Source organism: Callorhinus ursinus, unplaced genomic scaffold, assembly GCF_003265705.2.
Source record: "Callorhinus ursinus isolate GAN/ISIS: 27379988/994484 unplaced genomic scaffold, GSC_fseal_2.0 scaffold5, whole genome shotgun sequence".
Lineage (NCBI taxonomy): Eukaryota > Metazoa > Chordata > Mammalia > Carnivora > Otariidae > Callorhinus > Callorhinus ursinus.
Genome location: NW_027397067.1, coordinates 56737449 through 56758157, shown reverse-complemented (window position 1 = coordinate 56758157; position 20709 = coordinate 56737449). Strand labels below are relative to the sequence as shown.

The following is a 20709-nucleotide window of genomic DNA, read 5'->3' as shown; positions in this document are numbered from 1 at the left end:
TCTGTTAGAGCTTCATCATTAACAGTTTTGGAATGACAATTTGGTTGTAATATGCATATATAATTTCTTTGCCATACACATTTGTGTTTCACTAATGGAAAATTCTAGAGAGACAGTGAAGCATTTGTAAATCCATGAGCAGCTTTTGGTTTTGAACTTATACAATGTACATGTTTTAAAAGGGCAAACTACATGCAGTAATGGTCTTTGCAAATTTAAGGGCACTCAAAAATCTTAGGACATAGCACTCAGAGGAATGCAAAGGTCCATGTTACCATAATGAATATATTTTTCTATCCCCCTAAACTTGAGAACATTCATGATATATGCCACTAATAATTTTGCTGTAAATCCTGGGAAAACACACGGGGTCCAAAAATATCTTTCCATTCTACTTAATAGTTGAAGAGCTGGTCTGAATAACCCAAAGCATAATAGTAGTCATAAAATAGTAAGTGTGTAGACATGTATTCATTTAACTCTAGCTTATAAATAACAAAAGATTCAATTCAACACGATAGTTATTTTACTGCTTTCCATCCTTGAGCAATATGCTTAAGAGATAATGCATTAGGTCTTAATGAGTTTATTTTTATAATCGCCAAAAATGGTTTCTTCCCTTAGGCTAATTAAATAATTGATTATTTGAGAAAAATAGTGATTTTAAGATTAATTATGTTTTTACTTAAACTAATTTTCTTGTTCTAACTAGTTTATGCACATCATCTCATAAAATGTTAATTGTAGAAACATCTGCTCAAATTAAATTATTAATATTTGTCATTTCTAATTTCAATTGCTATTAACAGAATATATTAAATGCAAATAAGTGTAATTGATTTTGCAAACACATCTCATTCCTTAATCCTATAAGGCCATTAGTTTTCTTTTAATCAAAATTTATTTTATGATCATCTCATTGACTTTTTACCTCTTTGTGGTGTTGACTTAGAAATAGTTTCAGCCTGGGCGCCTGGGTGGCTCAGTTGGTTAAGCGACTGCCTTCAGCTCAGGTCATGATCCTGGAGTCCCGGGATCGAGTCCCGCATCAGGCACCCTGCTCAGCAGGGAGTCTGCTTCTCCCTCTGACCCTCTTCCCTCTCATGCTCTCTATCTCTCATTCTCTCTCTCTCAAATAAATAAATAAAATCTTTAAAAAAAAAAGAAAGAAATAGTTTCAGCCTAAATTTCTGAATTCTGGAAACATTGTATTTTTGTATTCTTAAACTTTCTCTAGCTCTATCTTGAGCTAATATCATCGCTCCTAGTCTCTTGGTTTTTCTCCCAGTTAAACCAATAACATTTTAGGTTATATAGAAGCTTTTAATTTTGGGTCAACCACAAGCTTAAAGGTACTTAAGTTCTTGGCCCTTTATATAACTTTTTACATATTTTCATTATATTCCTAGAGTATGTATGTAAAACCTATTGATCTTAAACATACAGAAACATACTTTCATGACAACAGAAAAAATGTCCTTTATCTAGAATGTTAAATGACAACCTCACTTCAATGTTTAAAACTACTAAATAATGTTAGTTACTATGTCCCTGCCTCTATTCTAAGCATTATGTATATCTTGTTTTCATTAAGCATTGCAATATTCCTATGAAGTCAGTATCTTTGCATCCCATTTAATAGGTGAGGGAACTGAGGCACGGAAATAATTTCCAACTTTACCCAAAAGATCAAGAAACTAGTGGAGCCAAGATGAAGATCAAGGTTGTGTTCTTAATAACCCTGAAATTTTCCTTCATTACCCACAGAAAGAAAATACAACTTCCTACATTGGTTAAGAAGATAAAATGGTTCACAGTGTATACCCTATCTCCCTTTCAGCTTCATTTCTTGAAATTACATTTCTTTTTTTAGTAGGGTTATTTTTTTTAATAATCCATTTCCAGTGTCTTTTCTTTTTCAAGTTTGTATTTAAATTCCAATTAGTTAACATACAGTGTAATATAAGTTTCAGGTGTAGAATTAGTGATTCACCACTTACATACGACATGCAATGCTCATTACAACAAATGCCCTCCTTAACACCATCACCCATTTAACCTATCCTCCCATCCACCGCCCCTCCAGTAACCCTGTTTGTTCTCTGTTGTTAAGAGTCTGCTTTCTGGGTGTCTGGGTGGCTCAGTCAGTTAAGTGTCAGACTCTTGGTTTCTCAGGGTCATGAAATCCAGCCCCAAGCCAGGCTTTGCACTCAGCTCAGAGTCTGCTTGTCCCTCTCCCTCTGCTCTTTCCCCCGCTTGCACATTCTGTCTCTCTCTCTCATAAACAAATAAAATCTTTAAAAAAAGAGTCTGTTTTCTGGTTTGCCACTCTTTTTTTTAGTAGGGTTATTTTTTTTTTAGAAGAAAACAATAATAACTTTATTATTTTAGAGCAAGAAAGGACTTCTTAACTGTCCTTTAACCCAGAATTCATAAAGTGTCCATGAGAATCCAAACCAGCCATTCATCTAAACAGAATAAACTTCTGTCTGGTGCAAAAAATTGTCCACCTAGTAAATACAGCTGACATTTTTAGGGGGAAAATTTTAATACATACAGCAGAAAAAAGTCCAATTTCCTTGATTTATAACAAACAAATATCACTGCAGTCAAAATCGTATCATTTAAATGAGCCAAGAATTAAGGGTTATACATGCAACAAAATACTTTTATAGTAGGGTTATTCTTTATGAAATAATTATTTTAACAAAGGATGACCTTCATTTACTGTGATTGTTCCACTACCTGTAATCTTTTAAACCAGTCCCTTCTCCTGCTTCATCAAGAGTTTGTTTAGAGCATAGTTGCTTATGTCGCTAATCCATCTTTGCATTTCTGGCAGGTGACATGATACAGAGTACACAATAGGTGGACAGTAATTGCTTATGATATCAGATTCTATTTAACATTTTATCATTTAACTTAGCATTAAACTGTAGACTAAAATTTGGGAAGTAGTTTCTATTACTGAATATTCAATTAATTATTCAGAGTGATGCTAAGTTAAATGTTAATTGAGGTAGGAACAAGTAAAGTAAAAATTTAAGGATCAAGGTAAATGTGAGCTAAGTCTGCACCACAACATATTCCTAAACCATTGTTGCCCATCAGTGACTATTAAGTCAGTACTGTTCTTTCTGAAAAAACCCTACAAATATTAAAGTTACGTGTTACACAGTAGGTATTTAACAAATATTTGTTTATTAGATTAATTAATTCCAAGGTACATTATACCAGCAAAAAGTCTGTATGCTTGCCTTTGAAGTTTCCTCTCAAACTAGTAGAACCAGCTCATTTTGAATTCACCTTTTCATTATCACCTGCTTCTCTGTGTTTTTTTTTTTTTAAACTGTTTTCTTATAATGATAAATGTGGAATGCCAAATGGTAATTCTAGTATATTTTAAAAACCCAAGGGGTGCCTGGGTGGCTCAGTTGGTTAAGCGTCTGCCTTAGGCTCAGGCCATGATCCCAGCCAGGGTCCTGGGATGGAGCCCCATGTCAAGCTCTCTGCTCAGTGGGGAGCCTGCTTCTCCCACCCCCTCTGCCCCTCTGCCCCCACACTTGTGCTCTATCAAATAAATAAATAAAATATTTAAAAAAACCCTCATATGGGGGTGCCTGGGTGGCTCAGTCTGTTAAGCAGCTGGCTCTTGATTTCCTCTCAGGTCATGATCTTGGGGTTCTCGGATTGCGCCCTGGGTCAGGCTCCATGCTCAGCAAGGAGTCTGCTTGAGGATTCTCTCTCTCTCTCCCCCTCTGCCCCTTCCCCATGCTCACTCTCTCTTTCTCTCTAAAAAAAATAAATAAATCTTTAAAAAACCCTTATAGGTAACATAAAGATAGAAATAATAGTTATCCTGGGGCACCCAAGTGGCGCAGTTGGTTAAATGGCTGGCTCTTGGTTTGGCTCAGGTTATGATCTCAGTGTCCACGGATTGAGCCCCATTTCAGCTCTGTGCTCAGCACAAAGTCTGCTTCAGGATTCTCTCTCTCCCTCTGCCCTTCCCTCAGCTTGCTTGTGCTCTCTCTCTCTAAAATAAATAAATCTTAAAAAAAGAAATAGTGGTTATCTTGAATCCCTTATTTAGAAAAATTTAAAATAGAAGACCTGCAATATATTTAAAATAATAATATCTTCACTATTACTGAATACAACCTTTGTGCAAAGACACACGATTCAATTCCTCTTCCTTTCTTTCATGTATACAGATGCAATATTTTGGTCTTTATTTTCAATAATTTTATAGATAGATTGTTTTTTTATTTAAATACAATTAGCCAACATATAGAACATCACTAGTTTTTGATATAAAGTTCAATGATTCATTAGTTGTGTATAACACCCAGTGCTCATCACATCACGTGCCCTCCTTATTATTGCTCATCACCAAATATGTAGATTGTAATGTTGAATTTGTGAAGGAGGTTTTCCTTTTACAAAACAATGTTACTGGGAGTCTTAACAGTAATTAAGCTTTCTTCTTTTGCCTGTCTGCCTCTTTCAAAGCATCAAAGACTCGTTAAAATCATTATGGAGTACAGAAAAGTAATGTGTGTGTGTATATATGTATATATATATATAATCAGAATGATCAGATATAAATGATATGATTAAGAACATTTTCTGTTGCAGATTGATTGCCTTGTGAACAGAATTGGAAAGAACAGTTTTTGGTTATAAATAAATGGTTATAAATAAATGTTGGAAATGTGAAGAACTGAGGTTTCAATATTTTCATTCAGTGCAACTGCCTGCAGTAATTTGACAGCAGACATAACTCTATGCAATTTTTGATATGGATTTGTCCCTAGACTCATATCTGTTTGTTTTTGGCTACAACAGCAGATTAATTGATCCAATTCCCACTAAAAATATTCACCCAGAGCATATCGTTGATTGCCAACACCAAAATTGACGCTAATAAACCTGAAAATGACTCAATATTTTGATTATCTTGGTTAATCAGGAGAGAATCCTGTGCAACATTTTTACAAAAATTCTCTTTTTCTTTGTTAATTCTTACAAATAACCTATTGATTTTGTTACTTATGAAGAAGTGAAAATAATTCTTAAGGAAGACTTTTTAAAAAGTTTTTAAATTGAAGTGTAGTTGACATAAAAGATTATATTAGTTTCAGATGTACAACATAGTGATTCAACATTTATGTACGTTATGAATAATCACCACAATAAATCTAGCTACTTTAATATTATCGTTTAATCACTCTGAGTTTATTTATTTATTTATTTTTTAAAAATTTTTTTAGAGAGGTAGAGAGTGGGGGAGAGAAAGAGATAGCGGGGAGAGGCAGAGGGAGAGGGAGAATCTTAAGCGCGTTCCACACCCAGCCCAATGCAGGCTCTATCTCACAACCTTGAGATCATGACCTGAGCCAAAACCAAGAGTCTGATGCTCAACTGACTCTGCCACCCAGGACCCCCAGGAGTTTTATCTCACATTTTAAAAGTTAAAACTTTATAAATATTTTACTATGTCAGTATATATTATGTGTAAACCTCACTTATAAATGAGGCTCTCAATATTTTATAGTATCACTGTACCATAGTTTTATTTGTCCTCCTCCCAGAAAAGGAAATCACCACTTCTGAATATTAATAGTTTTCTGTGTATATGACCCTGAATGGAGTACTTGATAGAAGAAAATAAAAAGAAATGTGTACAAAATTTGGCCTTCTCAGTAAGAATGACTGCAAGAATGACCTTAGTGGTAAAGAATAATAAATGTACTGTTTAGGACTCCCAAAACACTAAGATTGTACCAAAGGAAGGTGAAATCTTATTTATAAGTCATAAATGTTTATATCATAAATCACTTTTTTGGGATGCTCATTAATTCCTGAAAAGGGCTCTATGAAATCAGATAAATTAAATGTGTAAGTCTAATTAGTGGGTATTAGATGGGATTAAAACAAGTAATAAGGCAGTTTCTTTCACTTCTTGGATCTCAAAAGCTAGCTGGGAAAGTGAGACAGTAACCCTTAAAAATGTTAAAAGTAAGTCACAATTTAATCGTGACTTACCTTGCCTAGGTCCATAAGTTCAAGATTACAAAAAAAACGGGAAATATGGAGCATGATGTATGGTTAGAGACCTAGCTTATTGAAGCACATGTGTTGGAACTCCAATCCATAGACTTCCCTAACCTCCTCTAGGGCTGTCTCAAATGCATTCCCAAATGACCAGTTTACTCTTCTTCACTGTCTTGCTTTCTATCTAATCATAATTCTATCAAGTTAGTGCTTTTATGTCATTTTCTATCCTTAAATATGACCTAATTTGGAACGATTTTTAGCTACTCTGACCACTGTACTATTGGATAAAGAAAGTATCTTCCATTTGCAGAGCTAGACGTTAGTATTTATTAAGAAGTTATCAAAATAGGGATTCACGTTCTTTTTCATGCTATTCATTCATCCAGTCGACTGATGTTTATTGAATGCTTCCCTAAGATGCTGTGCCCTAAGCTGCCCTTAAGGAATTTCTGTTCTCAGAGGGGAAATAAATATTGAAGAACTAATTACACAGTTATTTATTCATTATTAGTTTATGTTAAGCACCACAAAGGAATGTATGTAGAAAGTGGTGCTATGAGAGCATCCATCAGAAGGAAATATCAAGGAGTAAAAGAATGTCTGAAGTATTTTAGTTCTTTAGGATTCAGTTTTTAATATTTTTTTCATAAAATGAACATATGTAATGATTTTGGAGTGGTGACTACTTCCTCCCATAATTTAAATATGCGTTAGATTAGCTTCAAATGAATTAGAAAGAATTGGGTAATAAACCTTGGTTTTTATTGAAGATAAAAAAAGTTCTTAGTAATAATACATTTGCATATTTGAAAAAATGTTTTGGCAAAAAAATCTATTTTTTCAGACTTTAAGTACATCATTTTAGGAAAACAACTTATATTTAGTATGCTTTTATTCTCCTATGTTGAAAAATATATTGTTAATGTAAAAATAATGGAAGTGTTTTGAATTATAGAATTATCTCCCCTTCAAAAATAACTGATTTCAAGTTTCACCTAAACTTCTCAGGTCTCAATGAACTACAGGTTTTTCTCCTTTTTGGTTATAATATATTTGGAGAACAAATCTTACTTAAAAATACATTAAAAAAATTTTACATATAATAAGTACCTCAAAATATGTCTCATAAATTAAAAAGCCAATTTTGTATGAAAGAAGAAGGAACCAGGTGATATGGACAAAACAGCAAATAATTTTTTAGTTATTTTATTAAGAATATTTTACAAATATAATTTCATATTACTCTGACAATAAATTATTGTTTTATTTTTTATTAAGAAACTTTCTTTTTAGGAATTTTTAATTTATGTTTTATAGTAGAAGACATTTGGAACTGTGCGTTAGGAAAGAGTTTAAGTGTAATCACATCGTTATTTAACGGTTGATGCCATGAAAATTCAAAGAAATAGTTTTATGGTACAATTCCAAAGCACATTGCTTTTAACAACTACAGTTAAATCTTGTTCACACTTAAATAGGATTCACAGAACATTCCTAATGTCCCAATGTAAAATCTAGTTTTAATGATGCCAGTATTCAATTTTGGTAATTTAATATGCATAATTTAAGCATTCATTATTTGAAAGTTACTTATGCTAATACCTTTAAATATTCTCAGCAATTGGTTTGGACTCCTGTCCTGAACCACAAACTCCCAGCAGTGGAATGAAAATTGGAGACAGATATATGGTTGGTGATGTAGTATCCTTTCAGTGTGATCAAGGATATTCTCTACAGGTAAGGCTATTTTTAAAAGTTTTGATTTGCATTGTTTTTTCAGAATATTTTAATGGAGCAATGATTGATAATCCAAAAGTTTTAAAACAATATTGATTTCAAACTGCATACTGTAGCCTTAAGTCAAAAGTTATTCAATTTGTCCATAAAACATATTCATGAGAGAAATTACTAGAACGGACTAAATATGCTTTGTTCACAAGTAACCAAAAATTATTTTTGAATCAAAGTTAATCTTCACTTCACATTTTTCTCTCTATTCACATAGGATGTAACAACTCAACTCTTGGATCTTTAGAATTTGAAAATAAAAACAAAGTGTTACTTAAAGCATTAAATGAAACTTCCATGATAATGAATTTTTGAAATTAGTGAAAATCATCTACAAATATATTTTAGAGGGTCTCAAATTAATGGTTGCATAAAAATCTCCCTAAAGAATTGACCTATTAAGTAACTGAGAAAAAAAAATGAGGGAGAAACTATTTCATATGTTAAGTAAATAGATTCCTTAGAGAAAGCAAAATTAAAAATTAATGATTTATAGTCTTTAACGTTGCATTACAAATTTTTAGTCTCAGAAGTACAATCAGATATTTCTGGACTTTGTATTTCAGTTTATAATGTAATATATCTTAACTGACTCATTTTAATATTTTTGTGAAGTATTGTTTACCCTATTTCACCCTGAATATTATAGCAATTTATTATAAACTGTTATATATGTGGTCATTTCACTGTCATGATCATTGCAGTATGCCAGTAGAACATGTTTCAATAGAAATATGGTAAGTTTAAAAACCACAATTCTGATGTGATAAGAAATCTTAAATTTTCTACGAGAACCATGTCACTTTTTACATTTTATCACAAGCATATATAATTACCTTTCTTACTTTAAGTCATGCTGAAAATTCCAGTAAAAGTTTAAAAAATATAAAAAATGATAATATATATTTAAGCTTATTTTTTTAATGACCATTCACTATGCTATGTTTAGTCTTTTTAAAATGTGTACTGAAATGTGTCTTTTTTATGTAGGGTCATTCTCACATTACATGTATGCCTGGACCTGTAAGAAGATGGAATTATCCAATCCCAATTTGTTTGGGTAAGTTGAAGGACTGATAAGCTTTATCAGATTTTAAAGATACACCCTGTGTATAATGTAGCTGAAATATATAGTTTGCCTTTTGTCAGGTTTATGGAAATGATATTTTAAGATAAATGTTTCATATCTTTGTTTTTATTTTAAATTTTTACAATTTTTTTAACCTCAAACTTCAATATCAGTGGATGACTTTAGAAATTGAGAAAAGGTATTAGGTTTTTCAATCCTTAGAAATATTTCACTGTATTATATGATGGAAATATCCATAGATCAGGAAAATAAGTAAATATCCTATTGCTTGCTATTGAGCCAAAACAGATAAGGAATCTGGAGTCTACCAAAGAGAGCATGACACCCCATGAAATGTCTTCACTGGTGACACAGTTGAGATATGGACTATATCAAAATGGCACTCGGATCTTAGAAAGTATGGGATCCAATTTTTGCCCTAAATTCATCCTGCCTCCAGTTATTTCTATCCACTTTTTCATTTTTTTTCTCCTCCTCATTTCTGGTATCTGTATGTAGCTATGAATATCCTGGCCTGTACAGAGTATGAAAAAGAAATATGATGTATAATCCCTATCTTTAAAACATTCATTTACCATTTAGAGTAGTAGAAATAAAATACATGAATTCAGAGAGTAATTCAGTGTTAAGTTATACCATTGACTACAAGATAGAATTTCAGAAAGATAAGATGGTATTAACCCAAGTCATTGGGAAACATAGCCCATACAATTTACAGTTTTGGATGGTAAGTGTAATTAAGATCAATAGATGAAGATAGCCTTTTCTGAGTAGGAAAACGTGCAAAAGCAAAAGAATTGATGTGATTTATATGACTTAACCATGGTATTATATCAGTTTGTTTGGGCTGCCATAACAGAATACCACAGACTGGGTGGGTTAGACAATAGAAATTTGTTTTCTTGCAGTTCTGAAGCTAGAAATTCAAGATCAAGGTGCTGGCAGGGTTGTTTTCTTCTGAGGTCTCTCTACTTGGCTTGTAGATGGCCACCTTCTCCCTGCATCTTCACATGGTCTTTTCCCTGTGTGCAAATGCCCCTGGTGTGTCTTTTCTCTTAAGGACAGCAGGTACTATTAGATTAGGCTCCACCCTTATAATTTCCTATAACCTCAATTACCTCCTTAGAGGCCCTAATTCCACACACAGCCAGATTGTGGGTTAGGGCTTTCACGTATGAATATTGTGGGAAGACGATTCAGTCTGTAATGCCTACATACTGTGCGTACTATTCTTTTTGAGTCTATTGGAAAATAATGTTTAGGAGTAAGAACGTTTTTAATTGGCAAAAGATACTGAAAGCATTCAGAATTTAGATCGGATGATATTTTTTAAAAGGTATATTTCTTTAGGTATCATAAATAATTTACAAATGTATATAATGTCAATTATAAAATTACATGTATATAAATATTTATATACATTTATAGATACAGACAATGCCAATTATGTGTGTATCCAATTAAGTATAAAAAATTGGGAATATACAAGGGTACAGAGAACAAAATAAATAGCATATATATTCTGCTGATATAAAAACAGACAATTTAGTTCTGTGGTTCATTATTATATCCCCAGGGCCTGGAACAGTTCTCATAACTAGCGTACAATAAATATTGCTTAATGAATAAATTAACATAAAGTTTTGGGATTCTGTAATGTATATATATATAATATATTTTATATAATATTAGTTTTAAAAATATATATAGTTATATGTATTTTTATATAATAAATTAATATAAAGTTTTAGGATTCTACAGTATATGTATTTTATATATATAAAATATACATATTTTATATAATATTAATTTAAAAATATAAAATTATATATATTTATATAATAAATTAATATAAAGTTTTGGGATTCTACAGTAAATATATTTTATGTATATATATTATATATATTAAAAATATGTTTTCTTTCTTGACATTAACTTAGAATAATTTTCCATACTATAATATATTTTCAAAAATTTGATATTTAAAATGGCTTCATGGAACCTGACAGTCTAATTTGTGTAATTATTTTTTTCATTGGAGTTTAGTTTTTTTGTCTTTTGATACACATTTATAAGTCTTTAGCATTCTTTCATGCATTTTTTAATTGTTTACTTAGGATTTTTACCTAAATAGATTAATTATGTATGCTTAAGAATGGAATATTTAATGATATGACCAAAGTTTGCAATATATAGTTAGGTATAAAAGGTTTAAAATGACTCACAGTATGAGCCTATTTTCATTATATGCATATATGTATAAACACACATATATATATATTTTGCTGCAGAAGAAAAATATACCAAGGTAAATAGGTTATGTATGGGGCGTAAAATTAGAGGACATTTTTATTTCGTTTTCACTCACTTTTTTGCATTTCATAGATTTTAGACAATAAACTTATACTATATCTGATAGACAAAGTACTTGAAGTGATATCATGGCCATATTATAAGGAGAAACTGAAGGCGGGAGTTTGATTCAGAGAATGTCTTAAAGCTCTAGTCATCAGGTAACAAGGTTATATAGCCTTGTGAACTGGAAAATAAACAATCTGCCAGATATTCTGATGGATGGAAAGAAAAGTCACTTGAGATTTTTAGGTAATAGAGACAAATCAGAAAGAACAATCAAAGATGATCTTATCTTAGAGGACTATGGTTGTGTTTGTCTTGGAGACTGTAGTTGTGTCCTTAACAGTAAGAGTGTAAAGGGGCACAATAGAGTCTATTACAGAGCTACAGGTGGAACACACAGAATTGCCATTAAAGACCTAGGAGTGTGAAATCACAGAGACACTGAGAAAACAAGCATGAATGCAGAGCTGAAGGCAGATGCATTTTGGGGGTTCTTTTTATGTGTTTCATGACTTGTCATTCTTTCTCCCTCATGATCTCTTTATTCTTCATTTTCTTTCCTTCTTTCTCCTCTGATTTTGGGATTTAAGCTCTAGAAAAGTGCACAATGCAGAGGACAGGATTTTCAGGTCATATCTGAAGAGATAGAAAGTGGCAGAATTGGAGGGACAATGAGGGTGAAAGACGAGTTTTTGAAGGCAAGAGAGAAGAAGAGAGTCCTTGTGCTCTTTTACCCAAAGTTCAGGATAAAGCAAAACAAACCTACAATACAGTCTTGTCAGAAATTTAAAAACATTTTTGAATGGCCAAAATATTTTCTCGACCACTCATTAATTATCAGACTCTGTGATTAATATATATGAACAGTCAAATTTTAGAAGAAGTAATTTTTGAACGTTAATTGTACCTGTAGGTTGAAAATTACTCTGGTTTAAGGATAGATGAGCTGAGATTTCAGAAGGATGGAAAAATGCACAGGCATATCTTTAGATGTCAATGGAAAGAAAGGTTTATATGAAGATTGCTACATTATTTTATAAATATATATGTATATACACACACAATGGTAAGATGATATAATTCATTCAGTTCACATAGTTAAAAATAGTTGTCAAACAGGTTACTGATACCATATAGAACATTGATGAAATTTTTACTGAATTTGCTTTTATGATATACAGTCTGAAGTGTATCTATCTTTTGTTACTCTTAACAAGAAATAAATGAATGTAACTGTAGGTAAGTGTTATATACAGGTCATTTTCAAACTTGACACACAACCATGACATTTGATTCTTTACCCCACAATTGACAAATGTGTATTTTAGACCTTATATGATGAAATAATAAAACTGTACTTTTAGAGGAACGAATTAGCTTCTAAAATGCAATGACTACTCTAATATATGTTAAATAGTTCTATGTAATCATGAACTTGGCTAATTATCTGTTCTTGTAATTTTTGCTTACTTATTAATAGTAAATCAATATAATAGAGATTCCAGAACAAGCACATCTATGAATTATGCCTAAATTCTCAAACCCGGGTACATCTTTTTACTTGTTTTTTTACTTCTCTAGTCTTTGTCTAGATTCTTTTAGGATAAAGAGCAGCCATATCCCATGTGTGATATGTGAATCCATCACATATTACCAATAGAAACCAATCTTTTTCTTAAAATTCTTTAACCATCTCACAAAAAGAAGGAGGTATGCCTGGGAAAATGGTTTCCTCTTGAATACAGTATTTAGAATGGATGTTGTTGGCTTGATTTTTTTTTCTAAATTGTGGCATCTTTGGAATGAATGAAAACATTCCTAGAAGTACTCATGATAAGAAATAAACTGCCTGCTGTGGAAAAGGACATATGCTCCTTGTTTGATTATATTCACTGCACATGAGCTACTTCTCATTGTGCAATAATTGATTTAGCTTGCACTTATTGCTGAGGAAGGAAGTATGTTGTCTTTTTAAGCTATTTTAGAAAATGCATTGTCAGTTGATTATATTTGATTACTGGTGTGTGGTGTGAATGAGAGTTGATAATATTAAAATTTATATCAAACAGTTTTAACTCAGACTTGATTAAGACTTGAAATGATTTCAGTTTGTTTTTAACACAGTAAAGTATTCCACTACTCTGGCTTACATGGGTCCTCTCATTTTGTAGCTCAGTGTGGTGGTGCTATGTCAGATTTCAGCGGTGTGATCCTCAGCCCTGGGTTTCCTGGAAACTACCCTAGCAGTTTAGATTGCACGTGGACAATAAAGCTGCCCGTAGGTTTTGGTATGTATAGTAAAAGCATGTGAAAGAGTGTTCAGTATCATTAATGCATCCTTATAAAGAAATATCAAGGTCTAGTAAAAACTCACAAATTATAGTTTACTTTGGGATTGCCTACAGTTATATAAATCGAGGAGTGAGATTTGGATTGCTTGAGCCAAATTGCATTGCTGAAACCAAATACCTTTCACTTGAAATACTAGGATAATTGAAAAGATATGGGCATTTTCTAATTTCATAATTAGATGATAGGTAGATAGATAGATAACTTTCTGATATTTTCCAGTTGATTTGTATGGATTTAGGCTGATTTAGATGTGTGTGGCAAAGGTAAATTCAATGTGATTTTCATGTATAATCCTTTTTATAAGTCTCTTATTATAACCAAGTTGTACATATATAATTATTTTCTGATAATTTATTAAATTTATCTAATATTCACTGCAAAAAACAAGATTTTACATTTGAAAAGTAGTACAAAATTTCTAATGTTGCGTTTAAATACATGTAGATGTAATGCTTTCTAGTTTTAATAATACAATTCCCAGTGTCTTGGATATACTGCATTATATATATAGCATTTCATAGATTCTTTCTCACTTTTCTGACACTAATATATTCTCCTTCATATCCTATGGGTCTGTATATGCATAAGTAGAAGTGCTAGATGGAAGAAAGACATTTATTAAATCACAGAAGACAAGGATGAGTAGACTCCCTGAACCACACACAAACCTGGTAGATTTAGAGCAGTTAAGAAATTATGTACTATCTCACTTATTGAGGACTGAATTTAGTACCTCATTACCCAAAAACATCTATGGCCTCAGAATAAAAATTCACATTTAAATACTTTACATAATTTTACATAATTAAATATTTTACATAAATTCACAGAAAACTAGTTTCGACAATTCCTTACTGAGTGCATATTATACTTCAAGTACTATGCCAAACTGGGGATAAAATGCATAGTGAAACAGACTTTGTACCTTTCCCCAGGAAAGTTACAGTCATGATGAGGAGACAGTCAAATATGCTATTGCAATAAACTATAATAAAGATTACAGGATTGTGATTAGTACAGACATCCAGCCTCATCCAGGAAATGCAGAAAAGTCTTGCTAGAGGAAGTGATTCCTAAATTGTAGACTTTGTAGATAAGTAAAAGTCAGCCCAACAAAGAGGTTCATCTTTGGGGAACTGGAAAGAAATTCTTGGTAAACAGAGTGACACATGGAAAGATGCAGATGAAAACTAAAGAAACTCAACAAACCTGAATACAGTTTGACTGGTCCCAGGTTTTGGTAAAACAGGAAGCCACAGAAAGATGTTGGAGGAATTCCTAGTGAGGATTATTCTGGTTACTATGTGGAAATGTGCCTACTTTGAAGTTATAGTCAAATTCTATGACCATTCACTGAATAACGATACTGATATAAATGAATAAGAGATTTGAACCTGTATGGTTATTCTTATGTGTCTTTTATCAACCATTTAAGAGGGCTCATCCCATGTTGCTTTGGAGCTAACTGAATTATTTTATTTTATTTTTTTAGAGATTTTATTTATTTGTCAGAGAGAGAAAGAGAGAGAGAGTGAGCACAAGGAGGGGAAGTGGCAGGCAGAAGAAGCAGGCTCTCTGGTGAGCAAGGAGCCAGATACAGGACTCGATCCCAGGACCCTAGGATCATGACCTGAGCCAAAGGCAGAAGCTTACCTGGCTGAGCCACCCAGGCATCCCTAACTGAATTATATAAAAATAAATTATTAAACATATTTCCAATAGTGTTGCTATATAATTTTCAAGTTACCTCTCATTAATACTTTCTTGATTTTAAAACCAAGTTCATTAAATTTAGAAATAATACACATCTCTATTTTAGAAATGAAAACATAAAAGACTTTCTGATTGGATTACATTTAAATAATACCATTGTTTTCTTTGAGTTTTGGTTGAGTCAAAAATTAGTTCTAATATATTTCAAAAGAGTACTTTGTAATTTTTGAAAAGAAGATTGAATACATATCAAAAATAAAGGAAGTATTTTCTTATTCTGTAAAACAGTTATTGACAAGATAATTTGTGAAAAGGAGGCTTAGGAGAAATTTTTAGAAAGAAATATGCAATTCTTGGAGCCTCACATATTAGGATAGCATGTTCAAATTTCTAAGAAATTTGTATAATTGTACAGAAACTTGATTAATATTTTAAAGCCTATTTTCAGTGTTTCCCAAATGTATTTGCCCATAGAAAATTTTTGTGGAACTCTTTTTTCCAGTAATAAAATGTGACTTCAGTTGAGAACTCCAGTGTAGTTACTAAGAGCAAGAGTCCAAGAGCCCGAGTGTCTGAGTTTGAATTTCAGGTCTTTTAGGTCATTGTGTAATTTACCATATTATTTAGCTTCTCTGTGCCTTGGTTTCTTTATTCTCATGAGTGACTGTGAACATTAAATAAATAGCATGTGTAAACACTTAAGAGAGTGCCTGGCAAATAATAAATGCCAGATTTTATTATTAACAATTTGGCGAATGATAGTTGTAAAATAAAACCCTCTAATTCACTAAAATTGAATATTTATCAAACTAGGCAAATATACCTCAGTGAGGCTTTCATTTTATTTTTTTCCATCCCAGAAACATTTCACTATCTCATATTTTAGTTATGTTTTTGTAAATTTTGAGACTATATTACAATATGACAGCATATATAGCAATGATCACTAGATTTTATTGAGATGATTATATAAAAACTAGCATTATCTTCTGATAAACAAAGTAGTAAAAGAGCTCATTTATAAATTACATGCCTCTAATGCTATATTGGGGAAATTAATGCATCCCCCATAGATGAATGACTAATTTCTCATGCAGTTGTGGAATCTGATTATGTTAATAAATGAAAGCTTTGCAATCATATTTTGGTCTCAAATTGGACTTTTACAAAATACAAATTTACCGAATGAATTTTTCCTCTAGAATTTGCTTAATCCAATTTTAAATGGTATCGAAGAGCAAGAAAGCCACTTTTTGGATTCATTTTGTTATGGTTACATTACAATAAAATGGAAAAGATTCCTACATGACAACTAGTGGGCATTTGAGAGCAGTATTCTGTTACTTTGAACTATGACAAAACTAGTTGCCCTGGCAAACAGCAAACCCATGGCCCAGACCTTGAGAGTATGCCTCTTGACCTAAATGGAATCATATATAACTACATTAGTGTGAGTGTGTGTATATATGTGTGCATATTTAATTGGATAAAACAGTAAAGTAGTATTTTTTGCTTTTCTTCTTTAGGTGTACATCTCCAGTTTGTCAATTTTTCTACAGAAACGATACATGATTATTTGGAAGTAAGAAGTGGATCCTCAGAAACTAGTACTGTTATTGGCCGACTTAGTGGTCCTCAAATACCATCTTCCCTATTTAGTACAACCCATGAAACCAGTTTGTATTTTCACAGTGACTATTCACAGAACAAACAAGGGTTCCACATTGTATACCAAGGTGAGAGGAATAACAAAAATGTGGAAGCTCATTTAACTCCAGATCAGCTATTAGCAATCTAACTCTAAATATTTTCTATATTGTGTTTTAGAAAGACTAAACCAAGACAAGCCTGAATTAGGAAGATTTTTTTTTAAATAATGAAATTGTCAGGCAACTGTATTAGGGAAATGATGTCTTTCTGAGGCCTTGGAAAATTCTAACCATGAAAAAATGATTGAATTAGTATTACTACACAATTAAATTAAGCAAGCCAAGGCAAGGCAAACTGGATTTCAAAGATTTGTCTTTGCTTTTCTATTAAAATAAGTGTATTGAAAGATATTTTGCAGTATTCATATATTCTGTGTAAAATTATTTTCTTTTACTTTATAATGATAGAATAATATGACATTCTTTCATTCCATTCTATTTCCATGAGAATATAAAATAAATACTTTGACAAGATTTTTATCCCTTTCAAATAGTTTGGACTCAGCCTCAAATGGTGACTCTCCAGATTCAATCTAAAATAGACTAGAGCTCCACTCCATTTCTTCATTTGCATGATAGAGTTAGTAATAGTACCTCCCAGATATATTTTTTAATTTTATATATTTTTAATTTTATATGATGAAATTAATGTAAAATATATGCCATGATGTATACCATTAGTAAATATTTAGTGCATTTTAGCTATTTTTATGATTATATTATTTCAGATTTTAAATGTCTAAGATTTAAAATTAAACATTTGAAGTTATGATATTTTATACAGTGTAGTTCCAGTGACTGCAAATTTTAACCAGAATAACTTAACATTCAATTACATGCCTGCCATAATTATTAAAGGATTTTATCAGTATGTGATACTTTTGTATGTGAGCTCCACAAGAGCAGGCATCTTTGTCTTTTTTGTCAATATATCTCAAATGCTAGAACAGTAAGAGCACAATAAATATTTGCTGAATAAAAGCATATACCCAAAAGGAAATTTAAGAGTAGATAAAACAGACATCATAACTTCCAACTAAAATAATTATAATTTGCAGTATGCGTGCATGATTACTTAAGAGCACTATATCACACATCATCCTCTACATAAAATAGAAGTGATTTCTGCCACCTCTCAGTACAGAATCAATCATGTTCCCAAGGAGTTTAATTATTTCAGAAACAATTGGGCAACAGATTAAGTTTCTTATTTGCTGCTAGAAGACACGGAGCTATATTTGTAGTCCTTCTCTAGCAGGTGTTCAGGCCTATGCCAGGCACCTTGCTATTTACTTTAAACCAGGCTTCATCTTCTTTTTTTCTTCCCTCTTTTCCCTTTTGCCTCTCAAAATAATGCTCTTATTTGAATGATGTATAACTAGAATTTGAACTTTACAAACTGCATTTTCAGTCAATGTGCCCTTAAAAAAGATTCATTATTTATATAATAAAAGCATAAAAGATACAGAATTACTGCTATTGATATATTAATATTATTGACATTATTGACATGGGTTACAATGATCACTAGATATTATTTGTGAATTATACTGCGTTTTAAAACTATCTCTACTTTTTGCATTTATATCATTGAGCTAATGGCATTTTTGAGAAATAAGTTAATTTATACAGATTCAAAGAATCTGTTAATTTTGGATGATTTTGTCATTAGATTTTAAGAACTTTCTGAATTTTGGAAAAAATGCATATTATACAATTAAGTGTGACCTTCAACTGGAAAACTTGCTTCCAAAATTAATGTTATTACTGGTAATCAGTTAAGTCCTGCATGGTATCTGATATGGGGTGAAAATTTTAAATCTATTTCCTATATTTCCTTATTAAACTAAAAGCATAGGAGGGTAAAATGTTGTAGAAGTTTTTGCAGGATCTTACATTTGTCTGAGTATTCAAAATTATCTAATTAACTAAACTTATTGTGGTAATCATTTCACAATATTTAGAAATCAAATCATCATGTCGATTTTAAATCCATGCAGGACTGTATGTCAATTATATCTTAATAAAACTGGAAAAAATCTTTTAAATGTGAATGAAAATTTGAAAGTGTTTGTTTAATAGAATAATATATTTTAACTCCTGATCATCAAATGATACATATTTGTCTTAAATTGGAATGATGCCTTTGGTTTTGATATTTTTGTATGTGTGGAATATTAATTCAAATGAAAAACATAGACTAAGGAAAAAATCACTTAATATCTTAAAAGGATTGTTTGTTAATTCTGAAATGTCTAGCTTAAAAATTGGAGTTATATTTTAATAAACAACTTAGGGTTACTGATTCAACTGCAAATGCAATTTTTTTGATTTGGGGAATTTAAAATTTAATGATCAGTAGCAAAATAGCCTCTGATTGCTGGTAATTTAAATTTTATTAATGATAATACAATTTTACGATTCTTGAACACAAAGTCCCAAATATTAATAATATTGGCATGAGTATATGAATATATATCCAGTTTATAGCTTCAAAATTTATTAAGCAATATTCATTAAGCACCTTCTGTATGAAAGGCAATGGACAAGGCCTTTAGTATACATTGATAAACTAAACAGGAGCTTTGATTTCACACAGAATGTGGAACAAGAGGAATATGAACAAATAAACACATAGTTACACTACTAAGCTAAAAATATCATAACTGAAGTACAAAATCTGTATTAGAAGGAAATTTGTTTCCTAATACTTTATATTTGTTAAATAACTTATTTGGCGAAACTCAACAGAGGGATGTTATAGTTTCTTTTAGAGAAAAAATAGAAAAAACACATTTAAAAACGCTCAGAATTAGGTTTACACATATGCTTATTTTATTCCGCATACATGCAATGTAACCAGGAAGCAACTGTACTCTATGTAAAGGAATCAGAATATGTTGGATTAAAATTGTGGCTTTAAGAGTAGTTTACATTTTCACTAAATCTTATAATTTAGATAGATTGCATAAGAAACTGAATGCATTTTTATGAACTGTACTCACATTTTAAGTATGAAAATTATAGACACGAGAAGAAATTCATATCATACTGCCAGTGACATCACTTATTATAAACCTGAAATACTATTTATAACCAATGACAAGCAGCACTGCATCTATTTTGCAAATTGCAAATAGTACCTATCTGTAGTCTTTCTGATATTCAGAAGGGTAAAACATCTTTCTTTTTCCCTTTCCAGCCTATCAGTTGCAAAGCTGTCCTGATCCACGCCCATTTCGAAACGGTTTTGTAATTGGCAATGATTTTACTGTGGGTCAAACCATTTCATTTGAATGTTTCCCTGGATACACACTAATTGGAAATTCAGCTCTCACTTGCCTTCATGGAGTGAGTCGTAATTGGAATCATCCACTTCCAAGGTGTGAAGGTATGCTCCTAACTCGAAGCTATGTTTTAGTTGATATCATCTGTGTTTAATACTTCTTGTCTTGGCACTCTTTTTTGTCTTTTTCAAATAGCATTTTAAATATATAGTCTTTCTTTCAGATGGGAATTATAGTTAGTACCCAGATCAAAATCCTTAAGGCTCCAAAATGAATAACTGATTTTACCATTATTGGTAGGAATTCTAACCTTCTCCATTGGAAATGAGACTACAGTTGATTAACACTTTAGAGC

General features: G+C 31.5%; 1 protein-coding gene across 5 annotated transcripts in view; it reads left to right on the top strand.

Moving 5' to 3' along the window:
- CSMD3 (CUB and Sushi multiple domains 3) overlaps nt 1–20709 on the top strand; it is a 1170304-nt gene that overhangs the window by 1044871 nt on the left and 104724 nt on the right. For all 5 annotated transcript variants that reach the window (XM_025871014.2, XM_073893120.1, XM_073893119.1 and 2 more), the window contains 5 exons: nt 7676–7794; nt 8836–8905; nt 13465–13581; nt 16885–17094; nt 20270–20458. In XM_025871014.2, coding sequence (XP_025726799.1) covers nt 7676–7794; nt 8836–8905; nt 13465–13581; nt 16885–17094; nt 20270–20458 — 705 coding nt within the window. The remainder of the gene's footprint in view (nt 1–7675; nt 7795–8835; nt 8906–13464; nt 13582–16884; nt 17095–20269; nt 20459–20709) is intronic.